A 19,701-nucleotide genomic window follows, 5' to 3' on the forward strand; every position below is an offset into this window, starting at 1 on the left:
GCTTCCCATCAGAGCGCTAGCCCTGCCATTTTTGGGCTTGTTTATAGCTCTTCTATAAGTTGTCCAAGTTCAACCTGCCAGCTGTGTCCTCTGCCTCCTGCTGGGGAAGGAGGCTCGACAGTCCACAGCCCCACTCACAGCTGCCCTCTTTGCCAGTGCGGATGGAGGCAGAGCCAAAGTGTCTTGGGCAATTTGGACTGAGCACATACCGAGTCTGCCCAGCCCTCCCGGGAGCTGGGAGCCCAGGTGGGTGCCGTAAGCTGGCTCTGGCCTGTACGCCGGTCAGATGGGATGGTCTGGGCCTGGGGTGACAGGGCAGGGCCAGGCTGAGCGCTGGTGACCTCACCACAGACAGGGCCCTGATTTGGTCTGGTTTCTGAGCCCTGAGTGTCCAGGCAGATAATGGAGCTGTCTTCTCTGCAAATGAACAGCAATCAGTACCTTCTTTTCCTTTGCAGTGAATCAAGGTAAGTCCTGTTCTGACAACCACTTCCCTGTTGTTGCTGCTGTTTAAAGGTCCTGCCTGGACTGGGAGCTTTGTCCAAATCCAAGTCTACGAAGTGTTATGCTTACCTGGCACCCTTGGAAGACCCTGACGCCAGAGAGGCAGAGCACCTTTCGCTACAGGTCACTTTTAGGGACCTCATGGGCCATTCTTGTAATTCCACTGCGAGCCCCTACTTCCCTCCCCATTTCAAGTCCCACAAAAATTTGTATGTGCCCACGGTCCCTCAGGGATCGCTCCTCGTGCTAGGATGGAGACGGGGCCACCCGCCATAGCGTGCACTGTTGGAGAGCAAGGCTGCAGACCTTCTCTCGTCGAGGGAGCTAGCAGCGCGAGGCCATCCGGAAGCCATGGCCCCAGCAACACTGCCCCTCTTCTTCACTGCCTCCATGTCTTGATCCTCCCTCTTTGTCTACACTTTTGTCCATGAGAACTTTTCTTTCTTTTTCTTTCAAGGTCATCTATTTTGAAAGAGACAGAGACAGCATGAGTGGGGAAGGGGCAGAGAGAGAGGGAGAGAGAGAATCCCAAACAGGCTCTGAGCTGTCAGCACAGAGCGCGACACAGAGCTTGAACTCACAAAACTGTGAGATTATGACTTAAGCCGACATCAAGAGTCAGATGCTCAACTGACTGAGCCACCCAGGCGCCCCTGTCTGGGAGAATATGTAAACAAGTGTACAGATTTCAGAGCTCTTCACAAGTTAGCAGTGATATAACTCAGGGATTGATGGGACATGGGGGCTTAGTTTGCTAGGACATCTGTAACCCAGGACCACAGATGGGGACTCAAACAACTGAAGTGGATCATCTCGCGCTTCTGGAGGCTGGAAGTCTGAGATCTAGGTGTCAGCAGGGTTGGCTCTTGCGATTTGTAGACGGCCACCTTTCCCTGTGTCTCCTCACATGCTCTTCCCGGTGTGTATGTCTGTGTTCTAATCTCCTCTTCTTATAAGGAACATCAGTCATTGTAGGTTCGGGGCCCACCCTCCTTCAGTATAACCTCATCTTAACTAATTCCATCTGCAGTGACCGTTTCCAAATAAAGGTCACAATCTGAGGTGCCAGGGTTAGGACTGCAACATATGTATTTGAGAGGCATTTTAACGCATCCTTTGGATGTTTAATACCTATCATCTGCTGTCATAGCGAGGTGGGTGTAGTGCTTTGTTAGGACAGCAGTAAGAAAGTACCCCAAGCTGGTGATTCAAACAACAGAAATATACTGCCTCACGGTTGTGGAGGCCAGAAGTCAGATCAATCTTGCCTGTGAGGCCCCAGAAAACAGAACTGGGACCAGATTATAGGAAGTTCTAGATACCAGAGATGTTTCACAATGGGGCAGTCTCTAGTGGGAAGGAAGGAGTTCTCATCAGAAGTGTGCAGCAGGGGCTAGGCAAGGAGGCTTCGTTTGACACTTCTCATAGTGCTTTTTCCGTCAGACTGTGCAGTCACAAAACATCTGGAATCGCCCAGGCAGCTTCTGGGTAAGCTGCGGTGGTCCTGGGCGCCTTCCTTTCTGACCCCGCTGTCCCAGCCAGCTCCTCCCGCCACCATCAGTTCCCCACACCAGCTCTTCTCCGCCTGGGTTTCCGAGAACTCCAGGCCAGGCTGTGCCCTTGAAGGGGTGCAGCCCTGTTTGGGGCAGTGACTCAGCCAAACTGGGTGCTGTACCACCTCAGAAAAAGCTAGTTCATGGCAGACTGAGGCAGGAAACGATCACAGCTTTGTGCAGGTGTGGGCCTGGTGAGGCTGTCTCCCCCTCAAGTCTGCCCCTGCCGTATCCCCCTTGGCTCAGGTCTGCTGTATTCCGCATCGTATCCAGCAGCCCAAGCAAGAGGAAGCCCTTGTCTTAGGAGCCAGCGCCCTCCGGGACTTCAGGGAGGGCAGCAAGTTCGGAACAGAAAGAGCTCACCACCGCCACACCCACAGGCTGTGTCCTCGGGCTGGCCGGCTGTCACTTTCCTTCCATCAGATACCAGACCTGCCTGGCGTCTCAAAGGAACTGAACTGAGTAGTTAAGTTCCCATCTCTGAACTCCTTGTCTCTGCTGTCACTCCCAGCCCTGCTCAACAGCGGAGGAGGCCTCTCCTCCGTGCACCCCAGCTCTTTTCTTGGGTTCATCTTGTTTGTAACCCTCTCATTGTGGGACAACTCCTATATACCTTCTGGACTGAACTTACTCAGATACCCTCTTCCAGAGAAACTGGTCTGCACAGGGCCCCCAGGCCTGGCTGCTGGCCCTGTCACAGCGCTGATCAAGCTTCCTTGGCTTTCTGTCTCATTCAGCCATGACAAGGCCGGTAGGCTGGGCCGCAGCATGCTGTCTGGCAGAGTAAGCTGGAGAGCAGTGAGTAAAAGCACAGCTTTTGGCACAAGGCAAAGTCTGGCAGTGCCCTACCGGCCTTGAGCAAGCCACCTGCCCTCTCTGTGCCTCTGTTTCCTCATGGATACAACAGTGAGTGGTGATTCCTACCTCCTGAGGCTGCCCCCAAATACTAAATATGAAGTCCTTGGCACAGTGCCTGGGTGCACCCAGTTACAGGCTTGCTGATTTGCAGGGCCTTCTTCAGATGAAGAGGCCCACAGGTAGCTGGGGCCGCACTGGAGGACTGGTCCTGGTCTCCAGTGGCTCTCAGGCTGACCACTTAAGGTTAGAGTACAGCCATCTGTGGTTGAAGGTCTGGTGAGTGAGTGGGGCTGGTGGGCTGCTGCAGGAGAAGAGACGCTGGAAGGCCCCTGTATGAATTTGCTGGAGCTGCTGTTGCAAATTGTCACAACTCGGTGGATAAAACAACAGAAGCGTATCCTCTTACAGCCCGGGAGGCCAGAAGTCCTCAATAAAGGTGTCAGCAGGGCTGTATGTTCCCTCCAGACACTCTGGGAGACAATTTGTTCCAGGCCTTTCTCTTAGCTTCTGGTATTGCTGGCAACACCTGGCAGCTCTCAGTTTGTGGATGGATCACTCCAGTCTCTGCCCCTCTCTTCACGTGGCCATATTTCTTCTGTGTGTCTGTGTACAAATGTCCCCTTTTTATAAGGGCACCAGTGACTTTGAATTAGGACCCACTCTCCTCCAGTGTGAGTTTATCTTAAGTTTATCGCATCTGCAATGGCCCTACTTCCAAATAAGGGCACATTCATAGATACCAGGGGTTAGGACTTCTGTATATCTTTTAAGGGGATGCAGTGCAACCCATAACAGCCTCCCCCCCGGAAAAGGTGCCATTTGAGCTGGGTTTTCAAGAAGGGATTCCTCAATGGGGTGATAAAAAAAAAAAAGGAGGAAGGCATTGAGAGAGAGGTGCCAGCTTGGCCAGGCTGGGGTAACACTTGTTCCTATTGCCTCTGCCACATAACAAGAAACACCAGCAAGAAAGTATGTTTTAGTTGCCTGTGATGTTCCCAAGTGGGGTGTATTCTGGCTAGGTGTTTTATGCCATCATCATTGCTACTGAAGAAGGAGACATGCAGACATCAGAGCTGTCCCATGTGCACCGGAACCCTGTCCCTGGAAGCCCTTCCATTTCCCCCAGTCATCTCCAATGTGCCAGGCCTCCACCAAAGCCCAGGACGGACATACACAGGCAGCCCACTGACCCGGACCTCTATGGCCTCCTAGTGTAGCTTAGAGCCAGGTGTCAGGATCAACTCCAAGGTGACTTTCCAAGGAGAGCAGCCCACTCACACTGGCTCTTCAAAGTGAAGACTACCTACCTCTCTGCCTTCACCTTGGCCCCTCTTTCCCCATCATGGGACCCCAGAGGGGCCTTTCTAAAGTGCCAGTCTGATCATGTGAAGCTCTTTGTCCCCCACTTCAAGCCCATTCCATGGCTTCCCTTTGCCACAGATCCAGTTTCAGCATGTAAGACCGCTGTCAGCCTCCACCTCTTCCTCCCCCACCTCCCTCCAGCGGACCCAGTGAGGCTACATCTCCATGAAGCTTCTCAGGTGCCCTTGGGGCTGGATTTGTGCACAGCCTTACACTTTAGTAGAGTTAGGACCCATGCTACTTTGCTCCTATTTTGCACCCGTCCCCCCGATACACACTAGTCTTGGGGCTTCCTGGCCTGGGATTCACCCCCATCTATACCCCAGGGCCCAATCCAGTGTCCAGAGGCAGCTGCAGAAAGGAGGGAGAGGCTATAAGTGGGCTGGGTCTTAAATGATGGCTTAGGCCTTACTTCAGGGACCTGGGGGGGTATGGTCTGGGGTGAACAGTACTCCTACAAAGCCAGAGAGCTCTAGATTGCCTCTGGCTCTGGCCATGACTGTGGCCCAAGCCTGCTGGGGGTCAGGCCCTGCAGTGGAACCAGACGTGGAGGGATGTATGTGGTCATCCCTCCCTGTGGGCCAGGTTCTGAGCACAGGAATCCTCAAAGGGGTCCTCTGAGTGCTGAGAATGACTGATTCTCTGTGGGCTCCAGTTGACAGGCACATGGTCACTTGCCTTCATCCCCCAAGTCTCTGATATCCTACTCCCACTGGCTCTCACTCCAAATTTGGTCTGTAGGTTTCCTTACTATGTTGTTTGTCACCAGTCCCTATCAGCGCATATACCAGAATTTCCACTGGCCTCACAAATAGCCACTTTGGACTTTCCAGTGGAACCACAGCCAGGGCTCACCTCTGCAGACGGGTGATGGCATCATGGCAGCAGCTACAGACAGGGCATTGGGGCTGGACAGTCCCATTTCCATCCAGAATCCACTTGTGCTTCAAGGGGTCTGGGCTCAAGGGTGGGAGACTGGTAAAGGGGTGTTTCACTCTCCTTCCTCTGCATCCTGGAGGTCAGTGGCCCAAGCTCAGCTGCAGCAGCAAGACAGCTAAAGGCCAAAGAGGAGACAAGAGGAAAAAAGACAACGGTTCGGGTACCCCACTGATTACCCAGGAGGCTCCTGAAGGAGAATGCCCTTAGACCCCTGGCACAGATGGGAAAGGGGGAGGCTTTGCTTACCAGCGACCCCTGGCTCTGTTTCTTGGCTGCAGTACAAGAGGCGAGGAGGTTGTCCACCTACAGATCATAACGCCTGGGGCAGGACCCCGCCTGATGACCCCAGACCTGGAAGCAATGAGGTATGGGGACCCTGTTGGGCTCCTTCCACACCATTTTAGAGATGGGATCAGTGGGAAGGGATGCAAATGATTAGGCCCAGGGGCTGGTTGGTAAAAGACATGGTCAACCTGGGTTCTTTGCCTCCATGTCATTCATTCACCCCACACCTCTTTAGGAGCAAGCACTTGGTTCATGTGAGGCCAAACCTGGTCCTGGGGACCCAGTGGTGACTGTCCCCTGGGCAGAGATGCTGACCATCTGCCCGGTAGGGGAGGCAGACACAGACACCAGCAAGCTGTGAGGGCTCAGCCCTGCCAAGCGCTGAGGACAGAACACGATGGCTGTGCTGGGTGGGGACACGGGCTCTGCAGAGCCCCCTGAAGTCCCCCTGCTGTGTGAGGGGACCATTGGAACAGGGTAGGGTCACCAGGTCAGCCTTGACAGCTCATGATGCTGGGGAGGGTGAGGGACAGGAGGACTACAACCAGCAAGGAGCACAGAGGGCCCAGCCCCTGCCTCAAGATAGGAGGCAGAGAGCCATGCAACAGGCAGGCGGGACGGGGGGCTGGTTGCTCGGAGCTGGGCTCCAGGGCCGCTAGGGTGTGGGCAAGGGGGGATCTAGCAGGGAGGGGCCACTTCTCTTTGCAGGGGTAGGTAGTGGGAGGGACCCTGCAGCACTCTCTTTCTCCTGCTCCTTTAGCTCTTCACTCGACTCCCATTTACTGAGCCCCTGATGCACACCGGACCCCTGCGCCAGGGTCTAGAAGGCAGCTGGGAAGCAGCCAGACTGAGATTCTGCCTCATGAATCCAAGTGTGGGGAGGGAGGCCAGAGTGTATTTCCCACTGGGACAGTAGGAGCTCCAAGCTGGGGCCTCTCACCAGCACAGGTGTGGGTTGGTTAGGGAAGGCTTCCTGGAGGAAGTCATCCAAGGTGAGTCCTGATGGATCTCTAGGTACCTTTTTGGTGCCTCCTCCACACCCCCACCCCAATCAGGCACTGAGTCCTACCCATTTATATTTTAGAGATATTTCCTACTCTTATTCTCCTATTGCCCCATCCCTGGACCCTCCACATCTCTACCTGGGTAGTCAGGCCAGCCCCCTGGGAAAACTCTGCAATGTCCCCTACCCTGATTGGGCTCTGCAGCCTGAACTCACTACCCCTCATGTACCCTCCCTCCTTGGGCCCTCAGCTCCAGGCTCCCAGCTCTCTATGTGGGGCGTATGCACAGTTGTCCACTCATGGATCAATTTTCACCAAGAACTCTGTGCACCTGGAGGGCAGGGGCTTCGGTTAAATGTCCTCTACATTCCCTCTGGCCCAGAATAGAAATGTGGGAGCGTTTGTTCCTGGACTGATTGAGGATCATCCAGTGTGACAACGTCTTTAATAGGGCAACATCAGAAGCTGCTTCATTGATTTTCCTAAGGTGACCACTCTCTGAGAAACAGGATCAAAGTAACCCCAAGAAATGCAGGAGGAAGCCAGGCTGCCTCCAGGGAACATCCCTGCTGTGCCTCCTGACTCCAGAACCCACAAGGCTTCTGGTATTTTCTCTGGGAGTGACAAAGCTACAACAACCCATTGAGATCCCATTGGGGTGCCCCTTGCCCACTTTCCAGCAGGAGAATCAATTTGGGGAAAGAAGAAAGAGGGAAAGTTAGAATTCACCAATCCCTGCCCTGCCTCAACAGTCTAGCACATATCTCCGTGCATGATGCAGACGCATTCTCTATGTCTATTTTACAGATGAGGAAACTGAGACCCTGAATGGTCAAGTAACTTGCTCAAGGTTACATGGCCAAGAACAGGCAGATCCAGGACTCCCAACCAGGCTGCCTGACTCACTCTGCACCTTTTGCTCCATAACTCACCACACTACTGGGGACCAGGGGGAAGGGACAAGGAGGGATGATATACTTAGTATTTTTAAATGAATATATAATGAATTTACTTGTGGGCATCTAAATGCAATGCAAATTGCTGGCAGGCATTTGAGGGTGTGTAGTTAAGGTTTGGGAGAGCAGTCAGGATTCATGAAAGGTACATGTTATATGCAGATAGATGAAAGCTGAAATAATAGGCTTCAATGTCAGTGTTTACATGGGGTACAATATCAAGGGAATTGAGAGAGGGGCTAGCAGGCTGGGCATAGGTCCCAGTGTGAAGGTGGCAGCTGCCTGGTCATCCCCCCGAGAGCAGCTTGGAATGGCAGTCTGTTCTGGCCACGCTGAGGGTGAGCTGACTGAGGGCCAGTTTGAAAGGCATTGGAGGTATGGGTCAGGAGCACAGAGAGGTGGGAACATGTGGAAGTCATTGGCTTGAGGGTAGCAGTTGATGTCATGGGAGCTGAGGAGGTGGGCATGGCAGTGGAGCATGCAGATGGAAAGGAATGCCAAGAACACCAACATTAAGGGGCAGAAGAGGAGGAAAAGGTGAAGGAGACTGGGACGGTATGGCAAGAGAGGTAGGAGACAGTGTCACAGTCATGACATATGAACTGGGGAAAGAAGGCAGGAGTGGCCCACAGGGTTAGTGGTCCTGAGTGGTGATAATGAAAGGAGTGTCTCCATTGCGTCGAACATCATGACGCTCCCTGATGGCTTCAAAGAGAACAGAGGGAGGCTGAATTAGCACCTTGGGAGCAGTCTCAACACCATGGAGGATTATAGTCGGGAACTCTGAAATCAGACTGGGTTCAAATCCTAGCTCTTCCCCTTGTTACCTGGGGACCTTGGGGCAAGTTGCTTGGGCTCTCTATGCTCCCACTCACTCATCTAGAAAATAGGCAGGGGTAAATACACTGCCCATATCCTGGGGTTTATGTGGAGGGTTAATGCATGCAGAATCAGGAGACTGGAGTCTGACCCTCAATCAACAGTGGTTATTAGTAATGACATTTTGAGAATTGGCTAGTCCTGCAATATCAGCTTTTAATCTCCTTGGAGACAGCTGGCATCTGGGGATGAGATAACTGCCTTCATCTGAGTGTGGCTGGATAGTTAACTTAGGTTTCTTTCCTCCATAGGTCTTCCCCGGGCTCCAAAGACAAGGAGGACCCTAGCCCTAGAGAGGCCAAGAGAGACTTGGCTGGGGAGGAGGCCTGCAAGGGCCCCAGTCCAGACCCTGAAAGGTAACTCGGTGGAGGGACATAGAGCCCATGTGGCCCGTGGTCTAAGGTCAATGGATGGAGCTGTGGCCAGGATTGCCCACTTCCCCACCGCGCCCCAGTGGCTGGGGCGGTACAGGTCCCCAGTGAATATCTTTTGAAACAATAAATGAAGGAATGCATGAGGTCTGGGGACGGGCAGGCTTCTGCCAAGATCCACCAGGAAGCCAGTTGCGGAGGAGGGCAAAACTCCAGGCCAGACCACCCCCATCCAGCCCTTGGCCCAACTTCACTGTGCCTTTGTCCCCCACTGAAAGCAGTCCTACTGATGGCCAGGGCAAGCAAGCCTGCCAGATCAGCAGTTTGGGGAAGTCAGTGACCAAAGGATGCACTGGCCTCAACAAAGCATCTAACATAGACTTCCAGGATGAACTGTGAATAAAGGGAGACATGGCCGGGGCTGGCAAGGATGGGAGGCAGAGCCAGTGGGGGCTGATGAATCCAGATGGGATGGTTGTTCCCAGCTACCCTATGATCATCTCACTGAGCTGTCCTTGAAGCTAAACCAACGAAGCCTGGGTGTGGTGAGCATTTCTTCAGTGGGAAGCTGGTAACCAGTAACGGATAAGAGCTCACAATCTTGCCTGTCTGCCATCATTTTATCAGTGTGAGGTTCTGGACCCCCAACGGGGAATCAGTTATGGAAATGAGAGAAGGGGACCTGAGCTGTTCGGCGGAGCTTGTTTCTGCCTTGAGTTCTGTTGTTTATTAGTGGCCCCAAGTGCCTTACCCTTTGTTCTGTGGGCCATTGGCTTCCCCACATTGTTCCAACCTCCTCCCAAGTTGCCACTTTGCTCTATTTTTTGGCTCCACTCTCGCTCCCATTCCATCAGGTTTGGAAGAAAAGCAGAAATACTTGCTGATGGCCAGTTGGCTCTAGTTGGAGCAGCGCTGGGTGGTAACTGGGAGCCTGGGCTTCTAGTCCTCGAGGCCTGCTCTCAGGACATCTTAGTTATATTAGATCAAAACCTAATCAGAGTCAGCAAATGTTTCTCTTCCCATAACAGGTCAAGTGCACAGTCAAGTGATGGCAATGTGGGATCCAGAGCCATGGGCTTCCCACCTGAAGGCTTGACTGAAGCAGACCTTGGCTCCAGGAGAGGACGGTAAGCTGCCTGAAGGAGGCAGATGGCCCTAAGTTACTGATATCTCATGTCCCTGATGACAAGCCAGGGTCAAGCTGCCAAACTGCTTGGGTTACTAGGGACTGAGCACTGGTCATTTCCCATAGGCCTGTCTACAGTTTGCTTCTCCAGTTGCTCCCATCACATCCTTTGTCCCTGTGCTTTCCACTTATCAGAATTGCCTATGCTTGAATCTTGTTCCTTCTCCTACCCTCTGCCACTGGCTTTCAAGATCCTCCAGGGCAGGTGCAAGGGTCCACTTGCAGCTGGAGGCTCCACCCCTGCCTGGGCAGGCACTGGGAGGTAGGACGAACATGTGGGGAATGAGTGAAGGGACAAATGAATGACCAAATGATGAATGAATCTGTGCCTTCTTTCTTCTTGGCTGAGCTCCGAGGATAAGCTAGAAGGAGGTCCTTCATCTCTGCGTTCTTCTTTTCGTTCCCCAAGTCCCAAAGCTCCTTTTCCCATCCCACCCACCTCCTCTGGCCAGCTATGCTCTGTGGTTTAGAGAGAGGAAAAGGAGTGGCCCCACTGAGAAGACAAACATGTCTGGCTGGGCTCTATGTTACTGGATCTGGGTGGAGTCAGGGTCCACTTTCTCAGGTGATTCAGGGAGTGGCTCCAAAGATCCCACCTGTCCCCGAGTAGCTCCAAACCAAGCATGAGTCATCCTTGGGGACAAAGGATAGGTATGCTGATGTTGGCACAGATGTTCAGCTCCAAGTTGTGCTAGCGCCCTTATGGTTCAGAGCAGACAGACAAAGCCAGTGTCTGCAGAGAACCACAAGGACATGCTGCCAGCCAGGACACCTACCCTGCCACTGTGGCTCAGCAGGTACAAGGAAAGGCCAGTGGGCTGGGGCCTTAGCTCTCTGAGCTGCCACTAGTGGGGAAGAGTGTCTGAAAGCCCAATACTTGCAGCCCGCCTCTGTGTGCTGGCCGGCACAGTTGTGCAGACTAACTGTTGCTGTCATAGACCTCTAGTCCAGTGTGATTAGGTCAAGTTCTTGACTTCTTTATCTTTCAATATTCATCCAGATCATTCTTCTTGCTTACATACCCTCCTAAAACAAAGTCTTTGCTTTCTGCTTTCAGTTTCTTTAAAATGAAGCCAAACATCAAATTAACTTGCAAAACAGTCTGAAGAATTTTCTAGATTTTTATGACTTTTAACCTAGTTTTTTACATTGTCTTACCTCTACGTATTTTGACAATGATTTTTAAGAAACTTACCTTTATCATATTTTCAAGGAAAATGTTGTTTCTTTTTTTTAAGATTTTACTTTTAAGTAATCTTTCCACCCAATGTGGGGCTTGACTTTATAACCCCGGGATCAAGAGTTGCATGTTCTACCAACTAAGCGAACCAGGTGCCCCACAAAATGTTTCTTAGGCAAAAAACAACCACTCCTTTTCTATTCGCTTTTATGAGTTTAATCATTGAATTTAGTAATTATGGTTTCAAGTACAACTGGGAGAAATGGATTTGGGAACAAACATGAGGAAGTCTTAGTGAGCGCGTTACTCAAGCACAGGCTGGCACGGGCACCGAGGTGCTCTGTGAACTGTGACTGTTCAGCATGCTGTGGGCATCAAGCGGCCTGATTTACAGAGACAAAGAATGCAACCTACCCCCCTCCCTGGAACACTGGGCAAGACAACACTCACTCACTCAATCTGTATCAAGTTGATGGATGTGGACAGAATACAAACAGATGCAGCGTCTATAAACTGCCACAGGCCCAAGTAATAATTACAAGAACAATCTAGCACATGTCAGGGCCCAGGTATTATTCTAACTACTTGGCATCTATTAACCCATTTACTCTTCTCAGAAAACTTAGGAGGCAGACACAGTGATCATCCCCATTTCAGGTGATATGCCGAAGGTCACACAGCTGAGAGGCAGCAAAGTGCTGATTTGAATCCAGGCAATGTGCCTGCAGGGAGCACACATTTAACCACTAAGACATGCTGGCCAGTGTCACGCAGCTGCGGGATCTAAGTGACTACTGTGCCCTGAGCGTCTGTTCAAGCAGCCCTTCCGTTCTCATCACCTGTTAAGGGTGGAAACCATCCCTTCGGGAGGGAGCAGATGTAGAGACACAAAGTCCTGAACCCAGACCGGGTTTGGACTCCTTCCACAGCATGTGCTCAGCTGCTGGCGTCCACCCTCTCCTGGATGATCACAACATCAGGTGTGTGGTGCCAACCATCAGCCTTGAAAGCTCAGCATGCATTCACAAGCACCCAAGCTGAGGTGGCAGAAGGGATGGCATTGGGAAGAGACTCCCCCCCCATATAGACTGCAGCCCAATCCAGCAAGCAAGAGTCGGGGAAGGAATGTCAGGGACAGCCAAGTGGCACTAAGAGGCTCAGTCCCAGGGAGCACACGGAGGTGGCTGAGCAGGGCGCATGGCTCGAGGGTGCTAAGGTGCAATGGGAGGAGTTGTGCATTCCCAGGATGCAGGCCTCTGCCCTATTCCATCTAGTTGGCTATGGGTGTGTGGAGCATTTAGTAAACAACAGTCTTCCTGGGCTCCCACACAGCCCTAAGAGGGATAGGGCAGGCAAGGATACTGGAGCCCTAAACCGGGAGACGTCCCCAGGGATCCCTGAGCTAATCAGGGGCAGTGCTTGATCTTGAACTCAGGTGCTAAGTTCACAGCCAGGGCTCACCAGATGTTATCACACAAAGTGGCATCTGTGCAGCACTAACAGCAGATGTAGGTTCCCCTTTCCTGTGAGAGCGCAGCTGGCAAGGGCCCTCAGTCTCCTTTGCCCTAAGGCCTCAGCGGGCCTGTGTGCTTCCTCCCTCAGCCCCAGCACTACTTTGCCCTCTGTGGAACCAGCTGACCAGAAAAGCGACAGTTCAACAGACCTGGAGGACAAGGAGGCACACCTGAAGGGGTAAGACATCACGGAACAGTGCTGAGCTTCTGAGGTGGAGAGGCAGTTCAGGTATGCACTGGCCTCTGGCTTAGAAGGTAAGACTAGCAAGGCCTCTGCGCTGGTCCGAAGCATATGGCAAGAAGTGAAGCCGCAGCTAGAACCCTCTGGCCTCTGGCTCTAAGGCCAGAAAGTCTTCCACTACACCTTGCTACCTCTGCCAGGAATTCTTCCATAATCAGGAAGTCACCCAGTCTTTTTTTTTTTAGTGTTTGTTTATTTTGGAGAGGGAGAGACAGGGCAGGCAGGGAAGGTGCAGAGAGAGGAGTGAGAGAATCAGAAGCAGGGTCTGCACTGTTAGCACAGAGCTTGGATGTGCTTGAACCCATGAACTGTGAGATCGTGACCTGAACCAAAATCAAAAGTCGGATGCTTAACCGACTGAGCAACACAGGTGCCCCAGGAAGTCACCCACTCTTTCAGCCAGCAATCATTCGAATGGCACCTGCCCTGTGTTGGAGGCTGGAGCACACAGACATGGCTGATGGGAGGTAAGGCCCGGCCCAGGAACAGTAAATTATGCTGACGCAGCAGAATGGGGGACCCAGGACAAATTTGTGGGGGAGGTGGCTTTTGAGCCAAGTCTTGAAAGGTGAATTAAGGGCCCTCAAGCAAAGAGAACAGGATATGCGAAAGGCTCCAAATAACCTGGTATTTCCTGGACACTGTATGCAGTTGAGTGTGGCTAGTACTGAGTGTCCTTGTGGAGGAGTGGTGGAATAGAAAGGCTGTTGAGGTACAAAAGGGCAGATTCTGTAATACCAGATATTGTTAATGACCACAGTAGGTACTTAACTTTGGGTGACCTACTGTGTGCACCACGCTCTGGTTACTGTTCTCATACAGTGCTCCCCACAATCCTGTGAGGTTTGCACCCAATAGGAATGAAGAACAAAGGTGTGGAACCTAGGTCTCTGTGTCTCCTGGGAAGAACAGTGCTCTGAAAGAAATAGGCAAGATAGAGTGGTGGCAGTGAGTATGGCTAATACATGGGGCAACTCAGGCAAGCTCCTGTAAGAAGGAACCAATTCTAGAAAAGAGAAAAGAGCTGCAGACCTAAAAACCCTGAAGTGGGAACACACTGGCATGTTCCAAAGCATAGAGTGGCTAGAGCCTAACCAGTGACAGGGACCATAGATGGAGCAGGTAAGCTATGAGGCATGAGGTCCTATTATGTGACTTTTTCGTTTCAGATTGCACTGACAGTTAACAGAGTGAAAGCAATAACAATAACTTATAGTGTGCTCTGCTGGATGCTTTACGGTCTTTCCAGCAACTCTGTGAAATGAGTAAGATGGGGAAGCTGGGGTACAAAAAGGTGACTTGCTCAAGGGCTTACAAGTGATAAAGCTGAGTCTCAATGAAGAGCCTCTAAAAACAAACAAACAAAAACCAAAAGAACTTCATGAAAAACTTTAAAAAGCTCCTTTATGAAGTCTGTTGTTTGGAGCCTATTCTCAAGATCCAGAACCGGTAACTCTCAGCTCGTTAATGTATAAAGCACTCTGTCTGTATGGTATCATCTAATATTCTCTGAACGTGGGGCAGGGTCTAGCTTCGTCTTATCCAATAGGACAGTGGAGAAAACTCTGGCTGCAGAATCAACAGGAAAATAATTTAAAAAACAAAAAGCTTTCTTAGCCCTATGCAGAGACTTAGATTTAATTGTTTTGGTTGGCTTACACCATCAATGTTTTTTTTTTTTAACTCCTCGTTTATTTTCACGTGAGTCTACGTTGAGAATCATTGTTTTAGGGTAGTAATTCTGAACCACGGGCAGCTTCCCCACCTCCTGAACCCCTAGAGATCACTTGGTAATAGCTGGAGACACCACTGTCACAACGGGGAGGAGGGTGCTACTGGCAAATAAATACTCAACGCCCTACAATATACAGACCAGAATCCACCATAGAGTGATCCAGTCTAAAATGTCCGTAATGACGAAGTTGACAAACGTTGTTCTGGAGCCTTCACGATGTGGAAAACTAGGTGGTGATCCCAGCACTCCTCCAGGAGTCTGAACAGCAGGAACACAAGTTCGGCTTCGCGCGTGCGCGCCTGATTGGCGCGTGCCTGTGCGCCTGCGCCTAGTGGAGCGCGACACCGTTTTCTCTGCGTCTGCGCATTGGGCCGAGCGCGCTAAGGCTGGTGTGCGCCTGCGCGCACCGCCATTTCCTGCAGCTGGGAGCTTGGGTCGCGGTGCCCCTCGGGAAATGTGACCGTCCACAGAGCGAAATGGCTGCCCTGGGCGAGATCGGCCTCGGTGTAGCTTTTCCTGATGCCGTGCTAGTTCCTGCCGCTAGATGGTGCGCGAGGATCACAAATGGGCTGAGTCGACCTTCTGCACCCCTCCCCCCGCTCGCGCCGCCCTTGCCCCGCTGGTCCCGTGGTGCCACCAACCTTTGGCTTGAAGCAGCCCCTCTGACCACCTGTGGACCATCGCCACAGTCCAGGCGGAGGCGGGAGAAAGGGAGCGAGCTGGATGTTCGTAAAGAGCTGAAAGAGGGGTTCCTGTGGTCCCCACCCGTTTGCTAGGGTGCCCTGGCCTCTTGGTAGTCTCTGACCACTGGCCACTGATCTTCAGAGCTTCCCGGGAGCAGGGGCTGTGGACATATGGAGAGGGCAGCGGATCCCCCACCCATGAGGGGCTTCCTCAGCAGATCTGCCTGGGCAGGGCTCTGGGGCTCTGTGGAGAGGCAGCTTAATTACCAAGAATGGGTGAGGAAGGGTGATGGGAGTGGGCAAGGCGATCCTGCAGAATAATGAAACTGTCCCAAAGTTGAAGAAGTCTTCCCTAGTCTAACTGGGTCTTGCTCCATCACATGTACAGGAAGAGTTGGTATAGTATGGTAATCGAGAGCATGTATTCCTGTGCATGGGCTTACATTTAAGCCCTGTCACTTACTTGCTATATGATCTTGGGTATCGTTTTCATCTCTTCTAAACAAATCCAAGCTCGTTTTGCTCACTGCAGGACAAACAAGTAAGTGGAAACACAAGACATTGGGGTAAGGAAAGAGATTTCTTCCAGAAAGCCGGTAAACCAAGGAGATGGTGTACTGATGTCCTAAGGAACTATCTCCCCTTGGCCTGAAATTCGAGCTTTATAAAAGAAGCAAAAGAAAGTTAGCAAAAGGCAAAAGCAGGAGGCGGTGGAGTTAAAAGGTGACTGACATCGGCAGACATCACAGCAGGTTGTGTAACTAACTTCTCTGTCTTTGGTCAGTTTATCTTTTTTTACAGGAATCTGGTCATGTTGTTCCCGTAAACCTTAAACATAGCATAGTCATTTCTGTGCATACTTCCTTATCTCCTTGGGTGAGGAGTGGCTTTTGCAAATCTTCGCTGTAGCATGCCTACGTGCAGGGCTAAGCAGAAGTTTCTAAGCTATAGGTCACAGTAACAAGGGAAATAGAAGCAATATAGAGTCAGATATGCTGTTTCTTTCTCCTACACTCTGTGTTTGTATTTCCTTGCATGTAGAATAGTAGTAATAATAGTTCATATCACATAGGGCTGTTCTGACGGTCAAGTGAGTTTGTGTAAAGCATGTAGAACATTCTCTGGCACAAAGTACTATGTCAAATTCTCCTTTTCTAAAAGACTTCAAGCTAAATAAAGCAGCCCCAGAGGAGTACCTCTGCTTCCTTTTACCAGCTTTACTGGCCTGATTTCATTTAATGAGACACAGAGGAGTTCATCTCCTCCCCAACGAACTTTTGTTGTCAGATTTTACATGTAAAACATACGCTGTTTTCCTCTTTGTCAGGCTGCAAGCCTTGGCTTTTCAGGTTGATGTTCTTTCTCGGTGATGAGTAGGTGAACCTAAGCACATGTGTTCCCTGTGAAGAACCCTGGCCAAGCAGCAGAGTGTTTTGGGGGGTCGGGTCAGAGTAGATGGGGTCGCTGTCCTCCGGGTGGAGACTGTGGTTGTGTCACGAGTTGGCAGTAGCTGTGTTCGGCTCTTGGATCTTTCATCTCGCTCCAGGCAGACGTACTACCTGGCCTGCCTCTCAGCACTTGACTTCCAGGCAGTTCATCAGACGCATGGGAGACCTCTGGGATATTACGCTGCCTGTGACTGTTTTGCTAAGATTTACTTTTTATAGGTCACATGGATTATACTTCCTATCATTGCAGCGGCTTTGCTCTGGGGCCTACGGCAAAGCCTCATTTGCCACTTGCCCCTGTGTTGCAGTAGACTTCCAAATTATTCTTTGCAGAGAGCATTGACTTGATTCACAAACTTGATGAGGAGGATCTGTTACTGTAATTCTATAAAAGATAGGAGATCAGACAGGACTCTGATTAAGTCACGGCAAAGCTAGCTGGAAGCTTACGGACGCAGGAAACGAGCTCTCTGGCCTCCTCCATTTGTCTTTGGCCCAAGCGTGTATGTCACAGGTAGGGGCGTGGGGCTGTGTCAGGATGTCTTGTTGGCTAAGGGACTGGCATTACGTGAGCAGACCACCCTTGGTATCTGGCTGGGCTGCAACAGACCGTCAGGGTAAAAGCAGCACAGAGAGGCACAGCAGCTACCTGCGTGCAGATCTCCCTGGGCAGCTGGAAGTGGTAATAAGTTTCTTGTCTGTGCTACGGTATTTTTGTTCCTGTCACCTGTGGCTGAAGGGTTGCACTGCTTTCACGGCACACCCTCCACAAAGTATGGCCACAGGAGGTGACGTCACCACACGGTGGGGAAAGAAGGACTGGTCCCACAGACTCATTCCATAAAGGTGCTCACTCTTCCTCAGCACCTTGGCTGGTTCTGAAGAAAAGAACGTGGCTGCTAAGATGGGAGAAACCTGGCAGGAGAGGCCCACAGTCGTGAGAGGTGGCCCTGCGCACCCAGCTGCCCCCGCCCAGCAGCCTGCAGCCCCCGGGACCGCAGAGCAGCCGAGCAGCCCGCGAAGACCAGAGCAGCCTGTGGAACTGGACAGCCAGGCCAGCGGGTAAGGGTTACACTGTGCTGGGCCCCTGCCTGCCTGAGCTGCCGTTTTGTCACGGGCCACGACCCAGGCGGACCCACTTTCACCCCATGTTCGTGCCAGTGCCTGGCCCATCACACGCCACGGTGCTCCAGCTCCTGCTCCTCGAGTGGGATTGGGATGGCGAGTCCCTGGCTGCAGAGCAGTGTCCAGGGGCCTCCTGTAGCACAAGTGGTGGGACAGGGCTGTGACGGGCGCTGGTGTGTGTACGCAGAGGTGAGAAGCCTTGGCTGACTTCTGACGTGTGGAGCAGGAAGAAGGTCTCCCAAGATGGGGGCCATAAGTAGGAAGAGGGCTACCTGTGTGTATAACACGGCACTGTCGGGGGCGGGGGGGGCAGATAACTAACATGCTTCAATCTCATCCACCCCGCCGCCCCCGCTGAGTCTTCACTGAACTGCGGTCCTGCGCACTCAGTAGCCTACTGGACATTGTTGTCCAGATTCCCTGTCGGCACTTTACTTTCAGCATAACTCAAATGACTTACCATATCTCTGCACGGCACGTCTGCCCAACTTTCTTGCTGTCTCTCAGCTCATTCTTTCCCCAGTTTGTGACCATCACCATCCACTCAGTTGACCAATTCTGAAATCTAGGAGAAGCCTTGGCTACTGCTTTCCTTCAACATTACCTTTTATAAGGCAATATGACTTGTAGCCCTGACATCTGTCCCTTCATTGAGCTGACAGTTTCCTAACTAGTTTCCTGCACCATCTTACTTCATAACGCCACATGGCAGCTGGAGGGAATATTCCTACGAGTCATGTCTAATCCGTTCATGATTAATACAGCATTAATGTTACTAATACCAGTTTTGTTGTTGTCCAATGGATATGGAGTTTCCCTGGGCTCTTATTTAGACTACTGGCCTCCCTTCCTCCTCGTCTTCTCTTGGGCAGGAATGACTGGTTGTTACATTGTGAACAGGAACTGCAGGGATCCAACTTGGCCACGAATTCTCCTTGTCTGAATTCTTTCCTTTTGTCTACAAGCCCCTGGGGCCAGTTGTCCAGCCAGCATTTTGGCTGGGTGAGTAAGGCCCTGTGGTTCTAGGACGTGAGGGGAGCCCTCCTTTTTGGCTCTATGTGTAAAGCCATTGGCTTCATCAGTGGACCTTTATCTCCACTTTCTGTATTTTTTCTCTAAAAAGAGGTATGAATTATTGGCCCCATAAAACTGAGTCTATACAATGAAAAAAGGTAAAAACAAGAACTACAAAGGCAGATTGAGTCAGAATTCTGGCAAATCATATTGAAAAGTCTTGTAGCAGAAGAGGACCTGAAAAAGGGTACTGAAAAGGAAACTTGTGGATAAATGGAAGAACCTGGAAAGACTACCATCATGGAAACTAAGCCAGGCTGAGCTAACTTTCAAGTATGCTGTGGACCTTTAAATAAGACCACAAGATTTGGTAGAATGGAATTTATGGCAGCCTTAAATGGAGGCCAGGTCAGGGAGGCAGAACGGTTATGGTCGACTAATGGTAGATTGAGGAAAAAGGGGGAGGTGAGGTGGTGCAGTTGATGGAGGTATACAACTCTTTCTAAAATGTTGGCCAGGACGTGATGGAGGATTGATGGGTGATTAGATAAATGCAGCTTACAGGGTGATAGGGAGGAAGGAAATACACTGTTGGTAAAGACAGTTTGATATTTGAATAAAAGTAAGCAAACCCAAAGATGAATGGCCACTGAATTTATGGTGCGGGCTTAGGATGGTAGGTTCTAGAGTCTTGGGAAGGAAGGAGAGGGCTTTGTTTCTGAGACAGGAGGGAAAGATGAGTACAAATGTGGGTTGGAGGGCAGGGCAAGGAATATTCAGAGTAATGTGGGCTCCTTGATTTTTTCTGTGAGTTAATGAGCCACACATTGTAAAATTAAACAAAATTTTACTTAGTGACTAGCC

The 19,701-nt window shown here is 51.3% G+C and overlaps 1 protein-coding gene across 1 annotated transcript in view; it reads left to right on the forward strand.

The window, feature by feature from the left end:
- The window catches only part of ZNF185 (zinc finger protein 185 with LIM domain), an 86,649-nt gene that overhangs the window by 44,136 nt on the left and 22,812 nt on the right, over positions 1-19,701 (forward strand). The window contains exons 12-16 of the mRNA XM_029929884.1: positions 5,495-5,581; positions 8,592-8,696; positions 9,740-9,838; positions 12,680-12,769; positions 17,563-17,760. Coding sequence (XP_029785744.1) covers positions 5,495-5,581; positions 8,592-8,696; positions 9,740-9,838; positions 12,680-12,769; positions 17,563-17,760 — 579 coding nt within the window. The remainder of the gene's footprint in view (positions 1-5,494; positions 5,582-8,591; positions 8,697-9,739; positions 9,839-12,679; positions 12,770-17,562; positions 17,761-19,701) is intronic.

The sequence above is a fragment of the Suricata suricatta genome, chromosome X, assembly GCF_006229205.1.
Source record: "Suricata suricatta isolate VVHF042 chromosome X, meerkat_22Aug2017_6uvM2_HiC, whole genome shotgun sequence".
Taxonomy (NCBI): Eukaryota; Metazoa; Chordata; class Mammalia; order Carnivora; family Herpestidae; genus Suricata; species Suricata suricatta.